Source organism: Apodemus sylvaticus, chromosome 15, assembly GCF_947179515.1.
Source record: "Apodemus sylvaticus chromosome 15, mApoSyl1.1, whole genome shotgun sequence".
Taxonomy (NCBI): domain Eukaryota; kingdom Metazoa; phylum Chordata; class Mammalia; order Rodentia; family Muridae; genus Apodemus; species Apodemus sylvaticus.
Window position 1 is genome coordinate 76,194,264 of NC_067486.1, and position 27,652 is coordinate 76,221,915.

Genomic DNA, 27,652 nt, shown 5'->3' on the forward strand with positions numbered 1-27,652 from the left:
CTGTCTCTGGCCACTAGCGCTCACTCGTCTCTGGGGCTTTCTCATCTCTAAAGCATCTGTAGATGGAGATAAGTGGTGTGGACTCATTTCCTGATCATCTGCCATTTCACCTGCCTACCACCTTCTAGACCATGAAGAAGTCCATGGTCTCCATTTTTACTTACAGAGAAAAAAAAATTAGCTAAGCAAGTTCAAAACACACCTAGAATAGTATACATTTTCATCGTTTATAGGGAAGACAAATAAAAATAATCTCCCATACAAATCTGCATTAATCATTGTTTTTCAAACTGTGTAAGAATTGGGAATCCATCACCTTATTACAAATTCATTTCAACAGTTAATTAGGCTTACAGACTACAAAATGAGTGAGAATTTTGTCACCAATTACATGACCATCTCGTTGTGTTTTACTCTGTTCTAGTATATTAGTTCTTGGGGCAGCTTCCAAACAAGTCATCACAAATGCATCTGTGACATACAACTCCCATAATCATTTAAGATATCCCACAAGTTCATGCCTCAGCTCTGTCCTTACTGTTGTATAATACACAACAAGTCACTCAAGACGATCTGAGTTTGTAAAACTGGGATAATACTTCTAGCCTGCTCAAGAGTCAATCTCACCATACAGCATTCCCAAGCAATGTCTGTAGTTTTTTTTTAAGAGATCTAAGAATCATTTCTTGTTTAGAAATGAGAGAATGAATAAGATTAAGTTTTAGAATTCTGCCTGATTGGAGCTATAATATTTTCTGTTTGTAACATTTAGACAGTGTGATTTTTAACATTATAATCTTAGTAAGATTTATTGGTATTTATGGGGGCCATTATTAATAAAATATTCATATTACTAAGTTTTTACCACAGTTCATAATTTAGGACTACTAGCCACAGTATTATGTAATTGTAACTATACTTGTAAATTAAATACTATTTTATAAATTATCAAGGTGACTAAATATTAGTGTCAATAATTCATGCCAATTATAAAAGAAAATACATTCTCTCTGTAAAGAATCTCCACATATTGCTAAGTTACATTACTTCAGAAGAGTGTTTACCACAAATATATAAATTTCATGTGTGTGTTGGACATACAGTGACAGTTCTCTGAGCTTGTGAAATACTGTGCCTTTAAAAACATTTCACACTTCCCATTATAGTTGACCTTGAAAGTCTCAATGATAGTATCCCCAAGTAGTTCCCTTTGTAAAACAAGAATGTAAAGAAGAAAAGTACTCTGTTGAAATTTGTGCTAAAACCACTACATGAGTATAAATGCCTAGCACAGTGGTTCTCAACCTTCTTAAGGCTGTGACCCTTTGATACACTTCCTCATGTTGTGGTGACCTATAATCATTTTTTTTGTTTTGGGGTTTTTGTTTTTTGCTACATCATAACTCTAATTTTACTACTGTTATAAATCTGAATGTAAATATTCCGATATGTAGGATATCTGATATGTGATCCCCAAAGGGGTTGTAACCCACATGTTAAAAACTGCTGGCCTAGACAGACCATCATTCTGTGCTGTGCCATGGAGCTAGGTAGCAAGGAGGGCTAGGAATATCTGGTCTGACCTGATAACATCCCATGAATTGCAAATACTTCCTTCTTCAAGAAGATGTAAAGACCAAATTAACACAATTAGTAGGTAATTCTTAAATGAAGAAACAGCTGGTCCTCTTTGCCCATGAGAACCAGAAAATTGCAAGCTATGTCCTGCGCTCCATAGCTACAGATGAGGTTGAGATCCCTACATTGATCCTGAGAAGGAGCATGCCAGTCAACCACAGGCTCAGGAGAATTGGTGATATTTCACTGAAGATCCTCAGAGCACCCTCTAAAATATAACCAAAATCTAGCACATTGTAACTCACTGATGATTTAATATACATATGAAAAGATGTTTGCTCTTTGTAGTTCCAAAGACACATACAAGATTACCTTACCTTAAGAATGAAGAGACTCTGGAGAGGGGAGAGTACTTTATGATCTACCTAGGATGCCACCGTGCTATAGCTTCAATGCTTTAGGGTGTCAATGGAGTCAAGCTGGCAGGGTACTTGAATAGCACTCAGATAAAGTTTCCTCAGCCAACAAAAGGAAGGACTAGACAAAACAATTTTCAAACCCCTCCTGTTTCTAATACACAAAATCTCCATATTAATTTGTCAAAAATGCCCCAACTATGAACATAGAAATGAAATAAACATGAACAAATTTCTACCAGGGAAATCCAGTTCTTAAGGTCATTGAAGCCATTGGTTACTGTCACATTGACAATGCTGTAAAACTCTTTCCTCTTCACGGTGTGGACTTAATAACATGAGGTAAGAATGGGAAAGGACACAGAGAAGCCGAGGAATCCCACTAATCCCATTCATCTCACCTCGCCTGCTCTGTCTTCATAAACTCAGCCCAAGCAAGAAAGCACAAGCATTGTTTATGACATAGATGTGGCGCAAGGTAATATATTTAAGAATAGTTTGTGGAAATGTTCATCCTATGAATTTACTTTCAAAAAATCATGAAATAATAAATACTGGAGTTATATGAAGGTGGTGGTTATCTAGATAAATAGCTCATGGTTATAATATTTCAAAATCTTACAATCAGGCACTGAAAAGATGGCTCAGTGGTTAAGAGCATTGGTGGCTCTTTCAGAGGACCTGGGTTTGATTCCCAGCACTATGCACATGGCATCTTATAATTGTTTATAACTCCAGTTCTAGGGAAACTTCTGGCCTTTGTAGGCACTATATGCACATGATGCACAGACATCCATGTAGGCAAACACGCATACATGTAAAGTAAAATGATAAAGTTCTTTTAAAAGTTTAAAAATCTTAAACATGTGATTATAAAGAAACAGCTCCCTTATAACATGGTGTGCAGGGGGTGGGGCGCACATACACATGTGGGCATTTGCATGCATGTATGTATGCAGGCACTACGTACACAACTATACAATCAGCCCATTTAATCATTCTTTAATAAGCTCTTTCATTTCTGTGATCTAGCAATCAGTAAATGGAAATAACATCTGCTCCTTCTGCCAGAGAAAGCAATAGTAAAAATTATCTTTGGAAAATTAAAAGCAAAACAATGAAATGCAAATGCCAAGTAAACTGTAAAGGATTAAACCAACATGAAAGATCCTGCCCACCCATTGTTCTATAGACTGACTGACTGCCCTCCATTATCTACACTCTACAACCTGACTAGATGCCCTCCATCACCTACACTCTACAGCCTGACTGACTATCCCTCCATCACCTACACTCTACAGCCTGTCCTCCATCACCTACACTCTACAGTCTGACTGACTGCACTCCATCACCTACACTCTACAGTCTGACTGACTGCACTCCATCATCTACACTCTACAGTCTGACTGACTGCTCTCCATCACCTACACTCTACAGTCTGACTGACTGACCCTCCATCACCTACACTCTACAGTCTGACTGACTGCTCTCCATCACCTATACTCTACAGTCTGACTGACTGACCCTCCATCACCTACACTCTACAGCCTGACTGACTGACCCTCCATCACCTACACTCTACAGCCTTCCCTCCATCACCTACACTCTACAGTCTGACTGACTGCCCTCCATCACTTACACTCTACAGCCTGACTGCTCCTCCATCACCTACACTCTACATCCTGACTGACTGCCCCTCCATCACCTACACTCTACAACCTGACTGACTGACCCTCCATCACCTATACTCTACAGCCTGACTGACTGCTCTCCATCACATATACTCTACATACAGTCTGACTGACTGACTTTCCATCACCTACACTCTACAGTCTGACTGTCCTCCATCACCTACACTCTACAGCCTGACTGACTGCCCTCCATCACCTACACTCTACAGCCTGACTGACTATTCTCCATCACCTACACTCTACAGTCTGACTGACTGACCCTCCATCACATACACTCTACAGCCTGACTGACTGCCCTCCATCACCTACACTCTATATACAGTCTGACTGACTGACTCTCCATCACCTATACTCTACAGCCTGACTGACTGTCCTCCATCACCTACACTCTACAGACTGACTGCCCCTCCATCACCTGCATTCTACACCTGCACTTATAAATACAAAAATGCTTTGTCAATGATATTTTAGGGATTACAGAAAGATAATTCTACACAAGACAATTCCAAATATGCAAACTTGTCTTTTCATACTGTGGAGAAACAGAAACAGGTAGACAGGCAGGCAGGAGGCAGACAGACAACAGAATAACCTCAAAACCATCTGAGATAAATACCATAGGAAAGCTCATAGATTTCACTACCTATGAAAAGCAGAAAAAGAATTTCAGTTTCCTGTAGTAGTCAAAGTTTGAGGTTCATGACTCTGGTTCTGCCTTACTGTTTTCCTGGTTATTATGAAGGCAGAAGTCAGAATACAAAATAAACAATACTGGAGGTAGCACTTTAAGAAGAAAATTGTGTCATATCATTTCCCTTAGGAAAAAAAACCTTGTAATGGAAACCAAAGAACTTTACTATTATATATTTAAAATATACATTCTGTAACATACAACAACAATACATACACACAAACAAACAACACTGCTCAGCATTCAGTCCAGCATTCAGCTGGACACATATGGTATGTAGAAATGTAGAGGTATTCAAAACATTGAAAAAATACAAATTCTTTTAAATTTTATGAAAATTAAGGGGCTATGGCCTAAAGAACAACTGCCTGGGAAAAAAACACACCCACTGTGTATCAAAACCCTTTACACAAAGGTTATTAGCACAGTGTTTTATACAAGAAAATTATAACATTAGAATCACATAAATATAAGTTCATGTGGAAAACATGTGGGTCCTTTCTACTTTCACAGTCAGAAGGAAAATATAAGAAAGCGAACCCCAGAGATCAGAGACATAATAGTAATGGAGCAATGTAATCGCTACCTGAAGGCAGCAGTGTTTAGACAACCCCTCAAATGAAAAGCTCATGGAAACTGTAAAGGAGATTAAATGTAACAGAACTATGCATAGTGAAGGTACAAACTGCCTATGTACAGCAGCCTTGGCATATAAAAGCCCTAGTCAGAAAATAGCGAGGGCCATCTCGCCTATCAAAATCTCAGTGTCTTTCTAGATATAAGTGCAAGCTAGCTCACAGGGTTCTCTGAACAGGCAGCTGAGTACAGCAGAGAGATGCAGTGTGGCACACACTGCATGCTCAGTAAGTACAGAATACAAGTAGAGCATTAGTGAGAAGTGTAGCCAGGCTGCAGCGAGACAAGAGCATGCTTATGGAGAGGGAAGTGACAGCTTCTCCGTCAGGTTGCAGGAAACATTGTGGGGAAAGTGCTACCAACAGGATCCCAGCAGGCAACAAATGTAATAGGATGGCAAGAGACATGAAGCTGTGAGTGGGATGAAGGCAATTCAGTGGGCTTGCCACATGGAGGAGAGGCAGGAACATCACGAGCCATCAGTGGGCTTGCTGTATAGAGGAGAGGCAGGGGCATCACAAGCCATCAGTGGGCTTGCAGTATAGAGTAGAGGCAGGGGCATCATAAGCCAGGAGCACAAGCTAGAGGACAACTAGGGACTTGTCTCACTAAGACTCATGGCATTCAGAGTGAAGAAATGAAAGAGACATCACTGTATGATTCTCTGATGGCCTATGTGTTTTCATGTAGACTCTAGCCACAATCTAACCTCTGGGCATATAATTAACTCCCATATCCACTACAAGCCTCCTCAGGGAGACCCTTTTCTGTTACTATTTTGACTTTGTTCTCTTCCCATTATTAAGAAGTATTTGAATTCCCCCAAATAGGAGAAAAACTAGAGGTGCCATCTAAATCACACAAAAGGAAATACTAAGAAAACACACCAGGAAGCCAACACTTGGCTCTCCCTACTCTTCAGCAAGGATGAACCCTACAGTCTGTAGGGAATAAACCAGTGCAAACCAGCTTCACAGAGACCTTGGTCACCTGCAAAAGCTCAGTGTCTTCCAGCCCAGGCACTGGGGTCAGCGAGTCCATGGACAGCATGTGCATTTTCCAGAAAGGCATGCTCATGGCTTGGCAATGCTATTTCTAGAGGAGGGACACATGGAGATCCATAGAGATCCACGTCACCCAGTATAGAGAGAGGCCTGGTCTTTCTTCTCATAACCCCTTAGCCTGCAGTTTGTTTACACAAGCCAGACATGTGTACCTTGTTTCTGAGTGGAGTCCTAAAACTCCAAAAGAGCAGGTAAACTGGTGCCTTGATGATGTGGTTCCTGGGAGATGGGAAAGACTCAGAAGAAACCAGAGAGACAAGGCAATACCATAGGGCATGGAATAATCCCTGCAGTGTTGCTACAACAAACACAAGGATGTATCTAAGAACACAATGAAGACAACAGTAGGAACAGAACAATCATTTTTCAGAAGGTACATGGAGTGAAAAATCTAGAAAGAGAGACAGAATCTTGGGAGAACACATCTCTCTTCTCAGTTTCTAGAAGTCTCATACTACTCTACATATAGGGCTTAGGTTACTGCTTCATGGCTGTGAAGGAACTCGTGACATTGATTGATATAAATATGAAGTCTCTTCTTCCACAAAGACTGTACTGGTCAACTTTGTTAATGTGAGAGTCACAGAATAACCACACAGTGAATGTTCAGCTCATCTAGACATTTGAAATCCACTTGATATAAAGTGAGTATATTGTTACTAAAAACCACTGGAACTAAGGTTTGCTCTGAACCAGCTGTAATTTCAACATACAGGGCCGCCAAGGACAGTCTTCTCCCAGGGAAAAACTAAGGAACAGCAGGGTTCCAGGGACTTTACAGGGTTTTTTATCCTAATGCTTTCTCACTGGACTATTGCCTGTTAACATTTTGGCATTTGTCCGACAGCTACAGTAGGAACCACTGGGCGATGGACAACATCCCCACAGAAGCCTAGGGAAGGATAAGGATATGGCTATAGAAAGGCTCTGAGTCACACCTGGAGAGGTCATGCTTCTGTTTTAGAGTAATAAATAGCAATAGATATATGTATCATCAGAGATAATTATTACTATACAATCCCAACTCTGAGATTTCATCTCTGTTTCTAAAATGCAGTTGGTGTAACTGAAAATAGGACTACATTTGGACACTTCATAAATCATGGTGAGCCTAAGGAAAGCCTTCCTTCCCAGGCAATGCGAACAGCAAATCACATCTCTGATGCTGCTTTCCCCTCGGGCCACCAGAACTCACCGTCTCCTCCGGGCTGCTTGTACGGGTTATACTTGGGTTTCGGAGCAACGACTGGGGCAAACTTCTTGGGTGGCTGTTGTGTTGACACTGAGATAATGGGGGTCCCAAAGGAATGGGTGGTCTCCATCCGTGCAGGAACGTGGCCAAGAGGCTCACCAGTGCTTTTGGGTGGCAGCCAAGATGGGTGAGACATCGTTGAAATCTGCAGTTAGAGAAACAGAAAAGCAGACAACACTGTGTTCAGTGTGGCCGGAGGGCCATAGAAAAGGAAATCAGCTGATCAGAGCTGGAGCGGGTGACGGGGCCAGAGACACCTCTTCATGCACAGTTGACCCTCAACTTTCCCAGCAGGCATTAGAACTTTTATTTCACTAACAGATACATGAAGCATGCTTTAAAATGTCATTTCTACAAGACCAGCTCTGCCCCAACCACAACCTTGAGAGGCACTTCCAATGGTGCTGGGGCACAGAGGTACTATTTCCCAAAATGCCCAAAACATATACTAACAATGTATTAGAGAACAAATATTCAACACCGGCAATCCAACGGTGACCCTGCAAATCAAGGAAATGGTCAGTAACACCTAACTAAGCTGAAAAATTGTGGGATATTAACAATTAACTCCATGAGGGATAACCAACCCAGCCCAGACACTGCTCCATCAGAGTCTCCACAGTGTGTGAAGAGGAAATTGAGTTCTCTGTCAGGATATGCCAATCACTCCTCCAGGCAGCCTGCCTGCTGGGGAAGAGTCTCACAGATGAGTTGAGGAGGGCTCTCCAGGCCTGATTGCAAGAGCTCTATAAGCACAGGGAGGCCGGAAGGTGCCCTGTACCCACTCCTAGCCCCAAATCTACCTTGTAATTTATTAATTGAACTGAATTAATTAAGAGGGCTACATGATTACCGCCAGATGTCTATAGCAACAAAGCCCAGAACAAATGGAGGAACGAATGAAGGCCTCGGCATGTCACAAAGCAATGGAGAGAGAAGGAGGAGGTAAGACAGGGGTGTGCTTGCTAGGAATTCATACGTGGCCACGCCACAGACAAGCAGTATAATAAGGAGCCCTCGTGAGAGCCTGGCCAAAGTTAAGATTGAGACATTCCAGGCCTCCTTATCACAGAGCTTTTAAGAAAACCAATACAATAACATTGAATGACTTTATGCATATATTGTCAATTGCCATACAAGTGGAATAGGTGTGTCTGCATACTCATAGAGAATGAATGAGAATTACTGATCGTTTTACATAGAGTGAAGCAGGTGTCACTCTATGGTAATAACTCTATGGATAACAAAGGGAAAGAACAGAGATAAAGACACCAAAACTTAGCCTATCTCTAAGGTTGGAGCAGAAAAGATTTTAAAAAGTCTTTTCTTATTCACGGAGCTTCTCGTTTATGAAATTGGAGTAATGGTACTATTTTTACTTTCAATGTGACTTCTGTAAATACAAAACAGCAAATTACTGAAAAATTCTGGGTGCTCTGTGCATATTCATAGTATAGATTTCAATTGTATATGTGTAAATGGGTTAATGGCATCATGTTCGCCTTTGCTGTAAATCTAGACTTATTCCAAAACAAAAGTTTTTCAATGCAAACTCATACAGTGCGGAATGGTCTGTGACACAAAGGTGAAACCTGCAGAGCCGTCCTACACTACTTAGTAGTTGTCTTGTGCTGGCTTCACGAATCACGACACAGACATACAGAAACAAGTAACTATTGGGACAGAATTATGAGTAAAAATGTAAGACTCAGTATGAAAATCATAATCATCTCTGTTCCCCATAGCAATATGACTTATCCTGGTGATGCCTGCTTCTCCACAGGAATGACTCTGGGCTTACCCTCCGTGAGGACCACATCTGTATAGAAGGCACTCTCTGGGCCTGCTCTCCATGAAGGCCACATCTGGTTAGAGATGACTGTGACAGCATCTTTTACTGGTCTACTGTGCCCCAAGGTTTACAGTGAATTTCTACATTTCTGAGCCCGTCTTTATGATGTGCCCACCACAAACAACTGCATTTCCTTCCAATCCCTGGGTACCAAGCCCCACTCTCTGTTTTTATATTGCCCAGCTCAGATGCCTGCCAGTGAATGAGTCTCCTGAGAGGGGAGTAGCAGCATGTTATTTGACTGGACTCTTCTAGTATTTTTCCATGCTAACAATAGTTTGATAAAATGTAATTTATCAATCTACATACATGCTACAATGAGCTGGAAATTCTTGGGTGGTCTCATTATACTATCATAAGATACAGTCTGATATATGTACTTCCATGCAGACTCTCACAACTGTATAGCACACCTCTCCCTCCCCACCAGGACACCTTTCCCTCCCACCAGCATACCTCTCCCTCCCCACCAGCACACCTCTCCCTCCCACCAGCACACCTCTCCCTCCCCACCAGCACCCACCAGCACACCTCTCCCTCCCCACCAGCACACCTCTCCCTCCCCACCAGCACACCTCTCCCTCCCACCAGCACACCTCTCCCTCCCCACCAGCACACCTCTCCCTCCCCATCAGCACCCACCAGTACACCTCTCCCTCCCCACCAGCACACCTCTCCCTCCCCACCAGCACACCTCTCCCTCCCCACCAGCATACCTCTCCCTCCCCACCAGCACCCACCAGTACACCTCTCCCTCCCCACCAGCACACCTCTCCCTCCCCACCAGCACACCTCTCCCTCCCCACCAGCACACCTCTCCCTCCCCATCAGCACCCACCAGTACACCTCTCCCTCCCCACCAGCACCCACAAGCACACCTCTCCCTCCCCATCAGCACCCACCAGCACACCTCTCCCTCCCCACCAGCACACCTCTCCCTCCCCACCAGCACCCACCAGCACAATCACTTTGCCTCCCATAACATGGTATGTAATGAATCCTGTTGAAAATTTTCTAGATATTAAAATATCTTTTCAATCCTAGAAAAAAGTCTAAGTCACAAATATGGTGCTTTGTTATACTCATGGAAAAGTTAAACTTTCACTTACAATCCTGTGCATGAGATCAAAGGCCAGCAGTGGTGTGCTCTTGGCCACTTTCCTTTCCTTCATTATCAGGCTTTCCCCAGAGGTTTTAAATCCCAGTGCAGTCTCAATTAACTTAATAATGACCCCGAATAATCTCATCTTTAAAGATTCATCAGAATTCAATGAAAATATTTCTATATGTGATGATACTTTATTTAATAACAGATACTAAAGCTACTTCTAATAGCTTTTGTGATAATACTTCTAAGATGATGTGATAGCATTTATATCTTCAAGAAAATTCATCTTCTGCTCAAGATTTTACCCATTCGCGCAAGCTACCCCTTAGTTATAAATAATTTCTTCTCCATAATGCATCCTTTATGTCCCGGGGATTACTTCCAGTTAGTTCTTGAGAATGTAAACGATGCATTAAATCCTTTGCTCAGCTGCAAACCCTGCAGCAGCAGCAGTACGTTGCCTTGCTGCACACACTGGCCAAGTGGCTCACTGCATGCGCACTCGCCGAAGTAAACTCCAGTCCTAGAGAGCAGAGCTCCTCACCATATTATAATGCCAAAGTCTAGTTCATGATAAGAACTCAATGAAAAATACCTATTAACGTAAGGATCAAATAAATGTATGTGTCTATCACTAGTTCTCTAGATGAATTAGATTCTCCTCCTTCACTCAAAAAGTATAATCTGGGGGAGTTACATTCATCTAAATGTGAGGAAAGAGAGTAGCCTAGAAAAGATGCTGTTCTGAGAAACCAGAGGAGCTGTCAAAGAACTAGTGCGGGCTGGGAGAGGCAGCGCCCAGCAGGACTTGAAAGGCTGGGTAGTTGTGAAGTTCAACAGGAGGGAGAACATGACAAGAATTAACAACACAGAGGCTGTGGAGATGGCTCCATGGGAAAAGCATAGACCATGCACATGGAAGAACCCAAGTTCAAATTCGCAGACTACACATAAGCCAGGCAACAATAGAGCATGACAGTGATCCCAGCGCTACCACAGTGACATGGAAGATGGGGACAGCACTGACCCCCTAAGCCAGCTCTCCCGCACAGTGGGGAGAAACGGTGCTGCCTCAAAGAGGGAAACTGACACCTGAAGTGCTCTTACCTAACCTAACACACACACACACTTACAGACCGGAGGAGGGACAGGGAAAGAACAGAGGGTAGAGGGGAGGAGGAGGAAGAAGGGGGGGGGAGGGCAGAAAAGAGAAACTAATCCAAGCATATGTGAGGGACAGAGGGATATTAGTCCATGCAAGACGGATCCGGAAAATAACACATGCAACAGTATGAACATGGAGCCCCCTGGCCCTCATCTGAGTCTCAGTTAAATCAGAGTGACTTTTAACCAGAAAAGATGCACAGCTGAAGTTGGACAACTGAACATCTGTGAATTTCAAAGCCACTCCTACGGTTCATGGTTGTTTACTTTCTCTAAATCTTAAACTTGTTTCTGATAAAAGAGTCTGAGAAATGCCTGACCAAAAGCCTGTAGGACCCCTCCTCAGTTTCTTAGAGTCAGGCCCAGTGAAGGCACAGGCAGGCAGGGTAAGAGTGGGCTCTGTTGGACCTTCCAAGCCTGGTCTTACTTCCTCTGCCTTGAGGTAAGTTTCACTCCAGGCTTAGAACCATTATGAAAGCAAGAAGTGAAAGGGAGGATCCTTCCCCACTCCCCTCCTGACCTGACAATGAAGCCACAGCACCCAGAGAGAACAAGCATAAGAAACAGCCCTGATCCCAGCAACATGCCTGCTGCTAGAAAGTTCTAGACTGTGCCCCATCCCTCCAAGGTCTTGGCTACATGCAAAGCAAGGAGACAGACAGGGTTTCAGGAATCCCATTCTCCACAGCTCTCTGTCATCTCCCCCCAGCAATTATACAGGAACAGCAGAGCCACAGATTAACAAGAAATACCAAGTGTCTGCTGATGGCTGACTGACTGTAGGAGACATGGTTGTCCGAATGACCACGGACTCATGGCAATGCCATATGCCAGTGTACTACCATGACCTGCAGTTAAAAGTCAAGAGCAAGCCTGGGGTCAGGGAAGGACTCCAGTGACAGAACATTTGAATTGTATTTGCAAGGCTTTGAATTCAATACCTAGTACCCCTAACCCACACACACAAACAAAGCCCCTACAACACACACACACACACACATACACACCACACACACACACAAACACACACACACACAACACAACACAACACACAACACACACACAAAGTTAGGTTTTAAGGAATTACACAGATTAATTAAGATAACCAACAGATTGCAAACCTAAAAAGGTTTTAATGTGTTGTCTTTGCTGTCCTCTATCTTTCTGGAACGCATGGCTTGGGTTCTTGGCACCTTGGCATTCCTGCCTCATGGATTGTAGTGGTTATAAAACATTCTTTCTCTCATACTCAACAATCATAGGCTGACGAAGGCAATATTCAACACATCCAAACCATAGAGAAGGCATGATATTGAAAAGAGCAAATTGAGGATCAACCCCTTTCCTGTACAGGAAGGAGAAATGAGGGGCCCCGTACGGTTAGGAAGCCTCTGCTTGAGTATATGAATGCCAATTCACTGGCATTTGTGAGCAGAAAGAACTGATATTTGATCAGATTTTTCTTTTTCTTTCCTCCAAATTAATATGCAATTCTATAAGCATTTCTAAGATGACTGAAGAACAACCACCTGTTTTATGGTATTATGCAACATCTGGTGCTATAAACGTCAAATTGTGCTTTCTAAAACGACCTCCAAGCTAAGCTTGTGTGGGATCTTCCTGATTATTTACCTTGTACTGGTGGGGCTTCAAGGGTTCTAGTATTTGGCAAGCTAGCACTGGACCACTGAGATACATGCCTAGCTCCGTTTATGTAGATATTCTGACTCCAGGGATGAGAGTAAGTGGTATAAAGCATTCATATTAATCTCTAATTTGCATAGCTCCCCAGTAACTACTCTGACAGTGTGTGCTGAACAAACTGATGAGATTAAGGGAGAGAACAGAAATTAATACTCACTAATTTAATGGAACTGATGGGCTGCCACTAAGACATCAAAAGTTGATGGCATACTCAGTTTAGCATTCATGTGTATCACCAACAGATTCTTTATTGGAACAAGCATTTAATCCTTAAACAATACATTCCTGTTTAAACCATGAAGGGTTTTCCATGACTGACCTCTCCCTGAAAATGTCAGTGCCTTGCTCGAATTACCAAACTCCCGCTATCAGATTCTTGTTAGCATTATTGATCATACAAATGCTGGATTTCATTATGATGATATCATGCATTTTACAGATTCTCTGAGCATACTCAGCTCTCCTGTTACTCTCTTGCCCCACCTCCTCCTGGACCCCATCCTCCTCCAAAGAGCTTTCTGCCTATTTTCAGGTTTCTTCTTTTATTCCACACACATGAAAGCCATGGTATTAGTCCTGTGAATTTGGGCTTTGACCCATAAGCACGTATGATCTGTAGTTACACACAATTTACTACAGATAATCTTTGTTCTCTGCAGCTGAATGAAACCCCACCCCACCGTATGCATATTACAGTTCTTTCCCCATCTTTCCAAGGGAGGGGGGGAGGAGGGCCATAGAGACTGACTCTATAACTCAGCGAAGTGTGAACTGCACTATGATGACTGTGTGCGTGATGCTGTCTCTGCTATGTACCAAGCTCGGGTCTATACACAGTATCATATGCTTGATCATATGCAAGTTCTAGAGCTTTTGACGAGAGTTCCATGAGCCGATGGCACTTAGGCGAACCGGCTCCTCTTCACCTGTATCTTGACCAGTGTTTGTTCTTTGTGTTTGGTGACAGTCATTTTGACTTGAATAAGGGATTCTCAATGCAATTCAAAGGGGATTTCCATCCCCCCTTCCTTCTTTCAACTGCCTGCCATGCCAGGATCTGAACACAGAGCACTGTGCTGGCTGAGCAGATATTCTGGGGTCACTTACTGATCCCAGAACAATTGTTACCTCTGTAAATGTAAGGATGTGATTGGATGTCTAGAATGCAGCTGTTCACCCTGTACTACATAGCAGTATTTGGCTGGAGGTTGCTTGACCTTCATAGCTCAGAACCAGCTTCCAGCTCAGACAGGAGCCTATAGGGCAACTTTTACACTTTGGGAGCTACCGTCCTTCTCTGAAGATGCCACAGTTGAATTGGGGGTGGGGTGGGGGCTCCATACATGAATCTGCTCACATGCTTTTTGAATTCTGAACAGATCCTGTCAGGATAACTATTTTTAAAAAAACAGTAAAGTTAGGTCTGGAGATCACAAAGCATCTCTGATTTTCCTCGCAGCTCATCAGAGGAAGCACAACTCTCGTTTACTCCCTTTGCTTGTCACCTGTTCCCCTAATTCTCTGACCCTCCCCATTGTGGGAGGAAGTCTCGGATTAATCTCAGTGATTACGAAGGTATCAATCAAGACTGACTATGTGCAGGTGAATAAGCACATTGAGAGAAGCTTTCCCCGGTATAGGTAAGTCCCTCGCAGTGTAATTACAGAGCAGGTATGCTGCAGCATGCCATGGAAGCCTGGGAAGGCAGCACTGAGGAAGGAGGCGGGCTGACAATTACACACAATTGCTAGGGAAGCAGCGAACTCAATCATGTTCTGAAGCATTAGGCTATCCAGAGCAGGAAGGGCAAAGCAGGGCCTGCCATGGGCTGAAAATGTCATGTATTCAGCTTAACTTCTCTTGAGAGACAGCTTTGGAAGGATACTGGCTAAATGCCCCTCTCCCTCCATGGACAGCTGGCATTGCTCAGAAAGAGCAAGGAGAACAACTCCACAGAAATGCCAACCCTTTATATAGGTTCTCTCAAAGACACTGGAAACACTCGAAACAGCACTAGACTTCCACTCCGTGGCAATCGCTTGCTCAGCCACAAATCAGCTCTCTGACATTAGCCGCCGCACATCTTTCAATTTCAATACATCCCCTTATCTGTAAACTAAAATTACTTTATTGCCAACATTCTGTCCAACTCTCATGTCCCAAAACTGAAGCTAAATCAACTGAGGTTTCCTATAAAACTCTGTTCTACTTATTAGGAATTCCTATGTACCCCCCACCACCACACCCCAGAGGAGGAGGTACAGAGTAAAGAGAGGTAGAGTCAGAGTCCATACAGACTCTTGACCTGCCTGGCACAAAGGTATTCATAAAGAAAACAATGTAACAACGTGCTCATTCGTCCTGGCAAAAATGTGAGGAGCCAGAGGAAAAAAATAAAACAAACCCCAAAGGAACCAAGCAACAACAACAACAACCAAAAAAAAAAAAAAAAAAAAAAAAAAGAGAAGCATCAGGTCCCAATGAGTCACTGTCATCAGAAGACACACAGAATAGAGACAGGCCCCATAGTACACAGCCCCTTCAGATTCACAATATCACTGGAAAAAGGAACTGTCATGGAGACAGCACTGGGCTCCAAGGCTCCAGAGAAGGCTAGGACATGGTGGACAAGCTGCCCTTCTGTGTTCTTAGTAGTCATGGAGATAGAACAGATGACTGACAGCAGACAAGATGAGCTTGACGTAAGAGGTCACCGAGAGTCCCTCCACAATTAGGAACTAATGTGTTTCTTCTCATTGGAACTTTACATGAAAACCCTACAGATTTAGAGAATCTTTAGGGAAGGAGCTTACCCAATTTAGCAGAGCAGTTAGGAGGCAGGGAGCAAATCCAAATGTTCTGCCAGCAAAGAAAACTCAAAGCAGTAAGTCTCACTAAGCTAGTCAATGACATCATTGCTTAGTGGATGATAACCAGGTAGACTGGATAAAGGACAACTGAAGCAGGCCTGAAAGGAAAGAGTCTTTCTTGCAAAAGATTCAGTACCAACAACCTTGGGAAAGATCACAGGAAAAAGTGAGGTCCCTGGCATTCCACCCTGAATCACATCCAACAGCAATGGCTCCACCTGATACAGAGCGCAAGAAAACAGCATCCCAGTTTCCCCAGCTCTAAAATAACAAGACAAATGTTTTTGATCTCGAATCGCTCCCATAGCATTTTATACTCTATGATGATATTGCTTTCCTGTGCACTGCCTGGTGCTTAAATAAAAATATGGTCTCAAGGAGGCTTTTTCAAAGTCTCTGATGCAAACAACAAACTGTGTGTGTGTGTGTGTGTGTGTGTGTGTGTGTGTGTGTGTGTGTGTGTGTGTGTGTACAGGTAAAAATAAGGGCAAAGAATAACCTGAGTTTGCCTGCATTCGGGAAATCTACTACTGAAGGTGGGAACCTGAATACACCTAAGATGTTGTGTGCCCAATTCACAAAGGTTTGTCCTTTCAACAGGAAGAGAAAGTGATAATGAGAAGAGTCACCTGTGTAATCCCTAATAAAGCTCAGGAGTCTCCTTGGTGCTTATCTGCAATCTCTCCCTTTAAACAGACCAATAAGTGCTCAGGTCTCCAGACTAATTGCTGCTTCTTCGTCTGCGCTCCCGAGCAGCGAGTACAGACTTGTCTTAAAGGCACGCTCTACTTCTCTGTTTACAAGTCTGCTGTACCCATTACACAGGCCACGGAATTTTACTAGCATGTGAGGTGTGTTTTAATTACTTTTAATTTTTTAATACTTTTGTTTGTATCCTAACAAAAACTAAGCATGAAACAACAAAGTCCATCTAAGTAATAACTTGAAAGAGAAGAAATACTTTATTATTGAGAGAATGTTATTGACGGACAAATACCTCATGTTTATCTATAAAACTGGGTTCCTTCAGATGTACTGAAACACTACATTGCTCACCAAAGCCCATCAATGTTCCCTTAATTCCCACCACGCTGTACAAACTATCTTAAGTTTTGACGTTTAGTCACTCAAATTTACTAGAGTTTAATATCACTGAATTTCTCAGTGTTAGGATAAACTCTGTAATTTCAAGTTTGTTTTAACAATGAAATACAAATGTGAAGTTAAACTCTACGTTAACTTTTTAAATGCACAGGTTACAAGAAACTAAAGAGATAGTAAGAGCCATAGAAATTTTCAATAAAACCTTAGGAGAGAATTTTAGGAAGGAAGAAGAATCAACCCTGTACATATAACTATGCTTTCGAAAAAAAGTTGTGATTCACAAAAACTCTAAATATATGTCCTCTGCATATGCAATGACATGAAGTTCAAGCAAACTTTTGATGTGCATGTATCACTAATTCGAGCTATGTAAGAAAGGCCATGTTTGCAATTATACACTCCCCAGGTAAACAACGGGGCCACGTTCAACTGCAGACTTTTTCCTGAATGTGGGAAATTTTCTACTTTTATTTCAAGATTTTGAAATAAGGCAAAATCTGGTGAGTCACTGACCAATGGCAGCTGAGCCTGGCTACGAGCTCACTGTCAGAATCACAGCAATGGAGTTAGTCCCTTTTAAGTCTCTTTCCATGAGAGTGCTGGTCTTCTGCCTACTGAATTAATTTTTTTAATTACTATGTTAAAAAGACTGAAATGTATAAAAGCTATATTCAATTGGCTAAATATTCCAAGGCAATTTATAAAGCAAACAAACACACACACACACTCATACATGCTGCACACACACATACACAGCATGTATATGCGTGAGCACACATACACTTTTAGAAAGTTTAAAGAACAAATAACATTCCGTAGCCCAGATATAGATTATCAATAAGACATAGAATCATTAAAATAGTTCTATGGTAGAACTCAAACACATCCACATGTACCTGCAACATAGAACTCCTTACACCCAAGGCAACAGCTTTCATAACTCAGCCCTTATAACTGCTATAAAGCTCATGATAGATAAAATGTGTACTACCATAAGGACCATTGATCCAGCTCACCGTTTCACCCTGTAACCACAAACTCTCTAATGCATGATACTCCTTAAATTATGTAATTTAATTCACTCCCTGTTCAATGAATATATTTCTTTCAAGTTCAGTATGGTTCATTCATATTTTTTTAAAACTGGTATTTCAGCTTCAGAACAAATAGCAGGGGTGTAAATTCCACACAGTGGAATGAAGTGTTCTTACACATACACATACTTTTTATGGACTGAATAAGAAATCATTAACTAGACAGATTGATTAAAAAACAAACCAGCTACAGGAACACTTAAATCTTGGTACAATTGTCAAATGCAGTCAATTTTGTTTATAAACATGAAAGGCATTTTCCCTGATTCTCCAGTATGCTATAAACTGAGTTGGAAACTAACTAATCTGCATTAACTGTAACAATGTCTGCCTGTGAATGGCCAACAATGTTGTCATCTTCCCTAGATTATCTCTCAAGTGCAGCTCACAGGGTCTATTCCATGATCATTCCTAAGTCAGTGAAGAGTACTACTACTACACTATTAGTACTACTATTACTCTAATATTTCTACTACTATTATTACCATTATAATATTACTACTACTACTATACTATTATTATTGTAACTACTACTACATTATACTACTCTACCATTACTATTACTGCGGCTACTACTGCTACTACTACTACTACTACTACTACTACTCCTCTTCCTCCTCCTCCTCCTCCTCCTACTACTACTACACACACACACACACAAATAAAACAATAACAGCTGCGGGGTGCTAAGAGTTAAGTTCTAAGTTTGAATCATTGGAGATTACATGCCAGGCACTATTCTCCATGGTTCCTCATAACTGTAAGTTCAATTTATGCCCGCAGTTTTGGTTGGTGTGCACATTAACAAGAGCCTCTTCAAAGTATTTCCAATGGGATGATAAGCAATCCAGACAAGGCACTGTGACAATGTCTGCTTCACTTGATACAAGTGAATCTCAAATGTATTCAGCGACTGAGTCAAGGGTTTCAGAGAGTTAGGAACCTCTAGTGTTTGGAATTTTGATTACAGTTGCTCCATGCAATTAGCAGAAGGAGACAGAAATTAGAAATTCCTACTACAGAGCACGTGTCTCCAATTAAGAAGGAAAGACAGGAATTGAGAGATGGTTCGTCAGTTAAGAGCGCTGGCTGAACTTCCAGAGGACTCCATCCCCACACCTACATGGCGGGACATGAGCCTCTCTCCGTACTCCCTGAAGATCCAACAAACTCTTCTAGCTTGTGTGAGCACTGTATTCACGTGGTGAGCAAACGTCATTCAAGCAAACATAAACACAAACTAAAACCAAATAAAATCTCAAAAAAATAATTTAAAAATGTAAAGACTGGATAAGGATGCTCCAAGCATGTAAAAGCAGGCATGTGAACTAACCCACACCCAGTGCCTGAGCCTTCTCCTAAAGTGACAAAGGTCACATGCTATGAAGACGGGCTGAAACACCCCAAGCGCATGCATGTCACCCATCTTCCCCAAGCCCTTGATGATATAATTCCATTTGATATGAGTATTGCCAGAAGTTTGCCTGGGTCTTAATTTGGAATTAAAAAAAAAAAAAGAGCATCTACCATGTGCTTCAAGCAATGCACTCGGGGCCATGGGAGGAGGGAGGAGGATTGCCAACAATGTTCACATTTCTAAGTTACTGTTACAGTGTTATAAAGGAAACTGGAATCATATCGTACAGGCCAACAGGCTATATCTCTATTTAATATATGCTTTAAAAAAAAACCCTTTATTTGATTTCCACTGCAAATCTAAGCATGCAGTCAAGGCTAGGTAAGGAAGAACATAGAGCTGGAAGCACAGAGGGGGTATTCGGCAACCATTCCTTAAGAGAGAACTCACCCTGACACGGTGGTGACCGTGATTGTAATATTCTGTGTCGCCCTCTAGTACTTTCCAAAATGCTGAAACTAGACCAGTTTAGAATACTCTTCTGGTCATAGTCTTTCCTTCTTAAGGTTTTTGTTACATAAACAGGAATTTCCCAATGGGTTTCCCTAAAGTGAACTGTTATATAATAAATGACCCTGACAAGCTGAGACTTAAGAACTCCCTGTTTGAGTGTTGACTACACATTCAAGTCATACAAAGTTCGTAAAAATCCCTAAAACCTAAGTCTGCTGGGCGCAGAGTTGGCATTTCTGCATGCCCCATAACACGGTGGCTACAGTGTCGGAAGGGATAGCTTATAAGGAATTCTGCCAAAATATATGCACTGTGTTGAGAGTTGGATGGTTGGGGTGAGGCAGAGACCATGTCTTGTAGTTCTGCCGGTTTCCTATTGGAGCCTGGTGGGAGGGCATTCTGCACTGGCATGTCCTCAGCCCGGGTGCGTGTCAAGCAGTAGCTGGGACAGAGGGAACCTGCATCTCATGTCTCAGAGGCCAGGAACCCCTTTCTGAAGACACAGGTACTTTCTTGAACTCAACAGCTAAGAAAAAGCCAGATGACTGTTCTCTTTCTTAGCTATAAAAAATGGGGTTAACTATATTTCCGGGGTTCAAGTCTAGATATCACTGTAGCATCTACTCCTAATGGTCTTTCCAATTGTTTCTGAGCTAAACCTCTCTAATGAATATTTTCTATTAAATACCTACAGCAGATGGTTTCATACAGCAAACCCTGATTTTAAATGGAAAAAGAGAAAACCTTCAAGGTTCTAAAAGTCTGATTCATGAATGGGCAACAAAAATACTTTATGAGGAAGAGATGCGTCCAGGTAATTGACAATACCTGTGTTGAGCGGTAGAGCCATCCCAGGGACCCAGGAGCCAAGGAGAGCATCCAGGCATTCTCAGAACTTCTGAGGAGGTCTGGGAAGATTCAGGCCCAACACACAGAGCATTCCGTGCTGAAGATGAAACTGACAGGTGACAAAAATATCTACTCTCAGCAGTCTGCCCTGGGCTCCACCACTAACTGGCTGTTCCTGTAACTAAAGACAACACACAGGGGAAGTCCATTGTCACCGAACTCCGTCTTTCTGTTCATGAGGGAATTTACTTTGATTCCAGTTGTAACAAAACTTAACCTTTCAAGTCTCTCAAAGATGAATGTGAAGAAACAAAGGCCATGAAATAAGAAACAGACCTGACACACCTTGAGGAACAAAGGAACAAAGTTTTCAGATGTGATCCCAAATATTCAGACTGCAACAACCCATAGTTACAACACCCAAGAAACAGAACTCCAAGGCAATTGGTATAAGAATGCCAGACAGGAACTCAGTCCCTCGTCAGCACCTTACGTGAAGGGGGGATACTTGTACAGCCTGGATCCTCTTGAGGGAAAGAGACCAATGGAAAGCAGGGGAGAAACAGGAGCTCAATGCACGAACACTTAGTGCTCAAGAGAAATCACTAAGTCACTCATGCCCCAAAGAAAAAGGCCAGAAACTCCTAAGATAGAAGGAGTTTGGGAAACAAGATGAAAAATGGCAAGAAGAACCTGGATGCTGGTGGTTGCGTCAGTTCCATGGTCCAGCAGTGAACTCAAGACACAGCCATCACAGGCGTCAGTGTCCTCTGCTCAAAGTGAAAATAATATTCTGTACCTGGATCAATAAAATCAAGTGAAATAATGACTGTGTGTGTGTGTGTGTGTATAAAATATATACAAAAAGGAAAATTTTTAACAAAGGCATTTCGAAGGAAAGTTATAAATGAATATTCCCAAGCCAGGGTAACAAAAGAAAATTAAGTATAGCAGTAATCTTACAATCTGATAGATGGGGAGAGATTACAAACAATGATGTCTAAACGAGAAGAGAAACCAGCTGAGACTGTCACAATCCTCTCAGTTCCTGTAGAGCACACAACAATGGAAAGATTGCAGGGAGGGGCGGTATAAACATTTCAACTATGACACACCAAGAATGTGGGACACAACCCTGAGAAAATTACACTTGTACATAGTAATAATCATCTTAGCACGGGTGCTCTTGGGAGTATCTAAGGCTTGGGAAAATGTTCAGTAAGCGAAAGGCTTGTCTTGCTAGGACAAGGACTAATACTGGATCCCTAGAATCCAGAGGACAGAGCCAAGCATGGTGGTAATATCTGTGACTTTAGTGCCAGGAAGTTGGAGGGAGAAAGAGACTAGCCAACCACCTAAACATAATCAGTGAATCCCAAACTTAAGTGAGAGCCTCTGACTCACAACACAAAATGGACAGTCCCCGAGGAATGACACCCAAAGCTGACAGTTGGCCTCCACATGCAGAAGCTTACAAGTGCCAGCATTTTCAAGTACACACATTCACCCAACACACCTGGTCAAACACAGAAACAAAATGAGGTTGGAGAAAAGGCTCAGTGGACAGGAATGTGAACTGCCACTGGAAAGAAGGGAATTTGGGTCACAGCTCCCAAGTCAACTGGCTCCCAGAAACCTCTAACTTCCAAGGGATGCATTAGCTCCTCAGGGCTGTAGAGATACCTGAACACACATGAAAATAAGTATGTACAGACAAGTAAGCAAGTATTTAAAAAACGTGATTGTTTTAAAGAAGGCCTGCAGGTATATGATTTTACAATGACCACTTGGTATTAGTTAACCAATTAGGGGGCTCCTCCTTGGCACAGGCTAATCCTCCCCATCTCAGAGGTCTCATTTGTCTGTAGTTATACATCTAGGGGAGGGACCAATGAGATTTCCCCTTTCTATATCATGTTTCCTGGTAGCATTGCTCAGATCTTGTTTAGCCACATTCAATGGTTACAGCAGGTTATATGCATATATTTATGCATTTTTACATAGGTATGTAAAAGAATAACGAAAAGAAGCAATCAATTGGATAGGGACATGAGAGGGACTAGAAGGAAGACATAGAAGAGAGAAAGGTATAATTATATTTCAATTCAACAGTTTTTAATGGAAACTCTACAAAGGGATTTCTAAGTAGCTCATGCAAGTGACTTCATCCTTTTAGTTCTACCTAAGAGAAAAGGGAGACAACTGGAATTAGGGTGAAATAGGATCTTGACAGTTTACAGAAGCCTACAGCCTATAGGTGCACTTGCCGAGGTCAGCAGTTCTCATCATGTATGCAATGACAAACCTTTAATAAGCTGTTATCTCAAAAATATTTATATTATGATTCATAGCAGTAACAAAACTACAGCTATAAAGAAGCAATGAAGGTAACTTTATGGTTGGGGTTCACCACAGTAAGAGGAACTGTATTAAAGGGTCACAGCATTAGGAAGAATGAGAGAACCACTAACCTAGATGAAAAGAAATTTTAAAAAAAGCAGATGTTATCCATAGATAGATGACTTTAGCAATCAACAGGCAGAAGCAGGTTCAGAAATCATCCAGGGGAATGTCAGCTCAAATACTTTAAAGTAGGACAGAAGGTAAGTTACTGTTGGTAGGATAGTCACATTGATTATAATAATCCAGGAACATGGGAGGTCTTTCCAGGTTTCAGGATCTTGTTCAGATACTGCAGAAGTTTTGAGCTCCTTGGTTAGGTTTATTCATAGGTTCTGGGTTTTTTTTTCCAAACTATTGTTTCCATGATCTCTTTCTCCAGTGAGTCTGTCACTGGTATACAGAAAGGTTTGTAAGTTGAATTTGTATCCTGCCTCTTTGCTGAAGGTGTTGATCATTTCTCAATGTTTTCTGGTAGAATTTTTGGGATGTCTGATACATAATATCATATCATCTGGAAATAAGGATGACTTGATTTCTCCTTTTGTAGCCTTTAATTTCCTTCTTTTGTCTTCTTGCTCTAGCTAGTGTATCAAGCAACATGTTGAAAAGAAATAGGTGTTAGTACACAGTTGCGTCATTCCTCATTTTATTTTTCTTCAGTTAGGATAATATTGGCTATTGGTTTGTCATATGTACAAGTTTTATTATGATGGAATATGTTCCCTCCAGTGCTTGCCTCTCTAGAACTTTTAGCATGCAAGCATGTTATTTTGTCAGAGGCCTTTTCTCCATCTATTCAGATGGTCATGTGATTTATTTAAGTTCATTTATATAACTTATTATATTTACTGACTTATGTATGTTAAAACATCCCTGTCCTACTGGCTTCATTGAAGGAATGAAAAGATTGGTAGAATTCTGCTGTGAATCCATTTGGACCCAAGAAAAGTAAAATCATGATATTTCTAGGTAAATGGCTGGAGTTACAGAATATTATTGAGGTAACCCAAGCCAAGAAAGACAAAACACTGCATATTCTTTCCTATTTGTGGATCCTAGCTCCAAGTCCTTACATGTGGGTATGCAACCTGGAGGAACTGCAGAAGGCATGAAGGTAAAAGAACCATGGTTAGTGGAAGAGCCCATGGGGGGCAGGGGTGAGGAAGAGAGGGCACTAGGCAGGACACAGTTGCTATAAAGGGGAAAAGGGGGAAAGGGAGAACTAGGGAGGGATAGGGAGGGGAGTACAGATAGAGAATGATTGTTTGAAAACCATAGAGAAATATTATTAGATTTCCTTAAAAATACAACATATACCATATATAAGCTTTATACATAATAATTATATTATATTATATTATATTATATTATATTATATTATATTATATTATATTATAATTATAATTATATGTTACACTTAATATACATAGAGGGGGTTAATTAAATGGAGTTAACTACTTGGGATATAATGCCCCCAGAACTCAAAGAATAGCTAACAAAAACCCCTGTGACAATCATGAGAAACCTCCCTTCAAGTTGTCAGTCAAGAGACTCCTCCAAAATAGAGGTGAATGCCATTAACCTTGCTTGCTTCCCAGGATTTGAAAATAAGATCCTGTTTCTGAAGACACAAGCACGTTAAACTCAGAACTTGGAGGAATCAACCAGGAATCAACTTGGAAGACTCCTCCCTGCACAGTATCCAGATGGAACATGCAAACTGCCAAGGGAGAAATCTATCAACAGGCATACCAAGCCTTAATGTCCAGGAACACAGTGACCTGTCCAGCAAGATATTCTGAAGGCTACAATAGTGGCACTAATACCTTATGACCCATCAGCATCCACTGAATTCAACTTGAAGCCATCTCAATGGAAGAGAACTCAACTCTACCTGGTACTATAAAGTTAGTCAACTACCTGTAGCTTGGGAACTCATGATGCCTAGACGAGAACCCATTACTGCCACTTTCCTAACCTGGTGAACTTTCTAACTGCGTTCTAAATAGTTATTCCTATGCCAATAAACAAGTGTAGCCTGTATCTGTAGTCCCAAGAGCATCTTTTTTTCAGCACAGGAAAATAATTCGAGAAACCCACAGCTCATTATAAGGCTAAGTACAATGGGCCATGAAATGCCTAGCCACAAATATATATCTACAAGGCAACCCCAAGACCTATGGCTCAGAGGACATTGCAGAAAATGGGACAGAAAGATCAAAAGAAGCAGAAGACTATACCATTGGATTCACGATGGCCTTCTGTATTTATTTAACTGCATGCATGAAGTCTCGATAATATGACTGCCTAAATAATACCAGCATAGTGACAATACTTGTTGGTGTAGCAACAGGGCTGAGGGAAACCTGACCGGGCTCCACTCCTGGATGAAGAGCTATAGGCAATCAATAACAAGAGAGATGGAGAACCCATCTTTCCCAGGGATGGACTCCTGATTGATTATGCACTTACAAGACTTCACACCTAAACATACACATACATATAACAGCAATTACTCAGAAGAAAAAATATATAAATGTGTGTGTGTGCATGTGTGTGTTGAGGACTAATCACACATACATAGATATTTAGATAAACAATAATAATTGAAGAATATGAGGTCATGGGTTTAAGCGGAAGGGTGGAGATTAGGGAGAGGATGGTGGATAGACAGGTGAAAATTATGTAAATATATGAAATTCTCAAAACATTAAAAACTTAAGTTAAAAAAAAGAACTTCAAGAATACTTGGATTAAAAATTGCTGAGGCTATAGGAACTGAAGGCATAAAAGGCCACTCAGCAAACTCTACATTTTTATCTTAAAATAAGGCATATTCCTCAATTTATTCCAAGGGCAGATTATAAGGCCTCCGTTGTAAAGAAACTCATAATGCTTATTAGAATGTTTACTTTTTTCTTTGGCTATGAATGGAATACTAATCTTATAAACTATTCCATTATAAATGAAATATGAGATTAGGCTAAATATGGAGACATATTTAACCTTACATAAACGGAAAACTCTAATACAAAAAAATAGATATTTTATGTGAGAATAATTGAGAATATATTGAGACATAAACATTTCTATAAGAGTCACAGAAAAATCACAAAGAGAAAAAATCATCAATAGATATTAATAAAATATACAATGTTAGCTTCAGACTCCTGACATCTCAACCACCAGGCTTTACATTTGAGATTTTTAAGGAATCTGTATGCATGCACAGAGGCAATCACACCAAAATTTATATGATATAAAACACTGGTGGAAAAATAAAGATGAGGTTCAGCTCTGGGTGTTTAGTTAGAACCTAAAGTCATTTCTGCATTATATCACTTAATATATTTCAGTATATATTACATATTTTGTATTATTAATTAACATGATATGTTATATAATGCAAAACATTATGAAATTAACATGATATATTAATTATATTAAGTCTATAATATATATTAAATATATAAAACATAAGGTACCAATTCTTAGGTGCATACTTGAACAAAATGGTATAAATTCAAGGAAGACTTGGTGGCTTATCTTGTAAACTGCTGTGAATTAAAGACCACCCTGCATTATATAATGAGCTAGAGGATAGAAGAAACAGCCTGTCTTTAAATAAAAGAAAAAACTGTGCAATTTTAGTGTTGCTAGGAAATGTGAAAAAAAGTTAACTGAGAGAAAAGGTAAAATCCAGGGCTCTGGATTTAGGGGATATTAGGGTTTATTTTTCCTACATAGCATTCTGTTTCCTTGTCTCTCTACAGGTAAGCAAACGCTGGCAAGTGTAATGTTGTCATATACTGTACATATGTAATTGAAAATAGCAGTGATCAGTTACATATCAATAATAGCAATTGATCTTAAAGCTCCAGAAAATGTTACAACGAGCTAGAGTGTGGTGGATTCATCTGCCCTTCAAACACAACTGTTCAACAAAGCATCAAAGAACACAGTTTCTATAAAAGCTTGCCTGTTAGATTCTAAGAAATAACCCTTTTCTAAAATTTTAGCACTAACTGAAACACTCTCAGAAAGTAAAGATGAGGTTGGGCTCTGGGTGTTTACTTTAGAGCCCGAAGTCAATTTCTGCAATATTATCAACTCTAGGGAGAGATTTTACAAGAAATGCAAACGCTAATGAGAGCTATTTCCTTGACTTCTCCTCACTGAATTTCTGACAACAAACTTAGAAGAGTTTCTATACCTGTCTGTGCAATGGATGCCTATAATTAGTGCCTAATACCTTGCGAGAGCTAAAGATAACATTGGAGTCCACAAGTATTCTGATGTTCTGTAC

At 41.1% G+C, this 27,652-nt stretch overlaps 1 protein-coding gene across 7 annotated transcripts in view; it reads right to left on the reverse strand.

Moving 5' to 3' along the window:
* The window catches only part of Lpp (LIM domain containing preferred translocation partner in lipoma), a 596,469-nt gene that overhangs the window by 381,528 nt on the left and 187,289 nt on the right, over nt 1-27,652 (reverse strand). For all 7 annotated transcript variants that reach the window (XM_052159121.1, XM_052159118.1, XM_052159120.1 and 4 more), the window contains one exon: nt 7,272-7,473. In XM_052159121.1, coding sequence (XP_052015081.1) covers nt 7,272-7,464 — 193 coding nt within the window. In that variant the 5' untranslated portion in view covers nt 7,465-7,473. The remainder of the gene's footprint in view (nt 1-7,271; nt 7,474-27,652) is intronic.